The 905-nt window shown below is 74.7% G+C and overlaps 1 protein-coding gene across 1 annotated transcript in view; it reads left to right on the forward strand.

The window, feature by feature from the left end:
* The window catches only part of CEP131 (centrosomal protein 131kDa), a 36,634-nt gene that overhangs the window by 27,766 nt on the left and 7,963 nt on the right, over positions 1 to 905 (forward strand). Inside the window, exons 2-4 of the mRNA XM_012734758.1 lie at positions 62 to 134; positions 217 to 271; positions 819 to 879. Coding sequence (XP_012590212.1) covers positions 62 to 134; positions 217 to 271; positions 819 to 879 — 189 coding nt within the window. The remainder of the gene's footprint in view (positions 1 to 61; positions 135 to 216; positions 272 to 818; positions 880 to 905) is intronic.

The raw sequence follows: 905 nt of genomic DNA on the forward strand, positions 1-905 counted from the left end.
GGGCGGCCGAGCTGGGCGTGTGCCCGGCGGCCTCAGGAGCCCTGTCCGTCCTGGTCCTCAGGGTGCCCCCAGCTGGCCGCAGGTGGGTGCCTGCTGCGGGGACCTGCCCCCACCGGCCTCTGGGCCCTCTGCAGGTGGGCCGGCCACCACCCGCAGGGAGACCCCGCCGCGGGCCTGGCCGGGCTGCTTGGGGCTTCCTGGTCAGTCTCCCCTCAGGCAGGGCCTACTACCGTGTGAGGGGCGTGTCCTCGCGGTTCCTGGGGCCGCATGGGTGAGCCTCTGCCCAGCCGCCCCGAGGTGTGGTCCAGGCCTGCACGGGGAGGGCGGGGCCCCGGGAGCCCCCTGAGCCCCAGCCTCGGCCGCGGGCGAGGGGTGCAGGCTTCGGCGGATCTCCCGGCGTCCAGGGCGGGGCAGCAGTCGCCGGGTCCACATCAGACACCCCGAAAGCAAGCCTGCCTGAGCCCCACCGCTGCCCTGGTCTGCCCCTGCTGGCCTTTGCCTGCCCAGCAGCTGTGGGTCCAGCGTGTGGTGGGTCCGCTCCGGCCGGTGGGCCACTCGGCCCTCCCCTGGGCGGCGCCTCGCGGGCTGCAGCTGGAGCCTCTGGGCCTCGCCGCCGCCTCCGTGTGCTCCCCCTGGACTGTCGGGGCACACTGGGGCTGGTGGTCGGCGTGGCTGCCCCGTGGAGGCGACCGGCGGAGGCCACTCGGCTCCCCCGGCGCCCAGCGCCACCATCGGGGTTGGGGACCGAGGAGAAGGCTGACCGCCCCCTGCCTTCGGCCTCCCGGGACTGGCCCTGCCTGCTGTCCTCTTCGACACAGGCCAGCGCAGCCCCCCGACTTCCTGATGCTCTTCGAGGACAGCCCAAGCGGGAAGAAGAGGGTGACCAGCCTGGACAGAGCTTCCAG

Source organism: Condylura cristata, unplaced genomic scaffold (genome assembly GCF_000260355.1).
Source record: "Condylura cristata isolate star-nosed mole 26May11 unplaced genomic scaffold, ConCri1.0 scaffold00068, whole genome shotgun sequence".
NCBI lineage: Eukaryota > Metazoa > Chordata > Mammalia > Eulipotyphla > Talpidae > Condylura > Condylura cristata.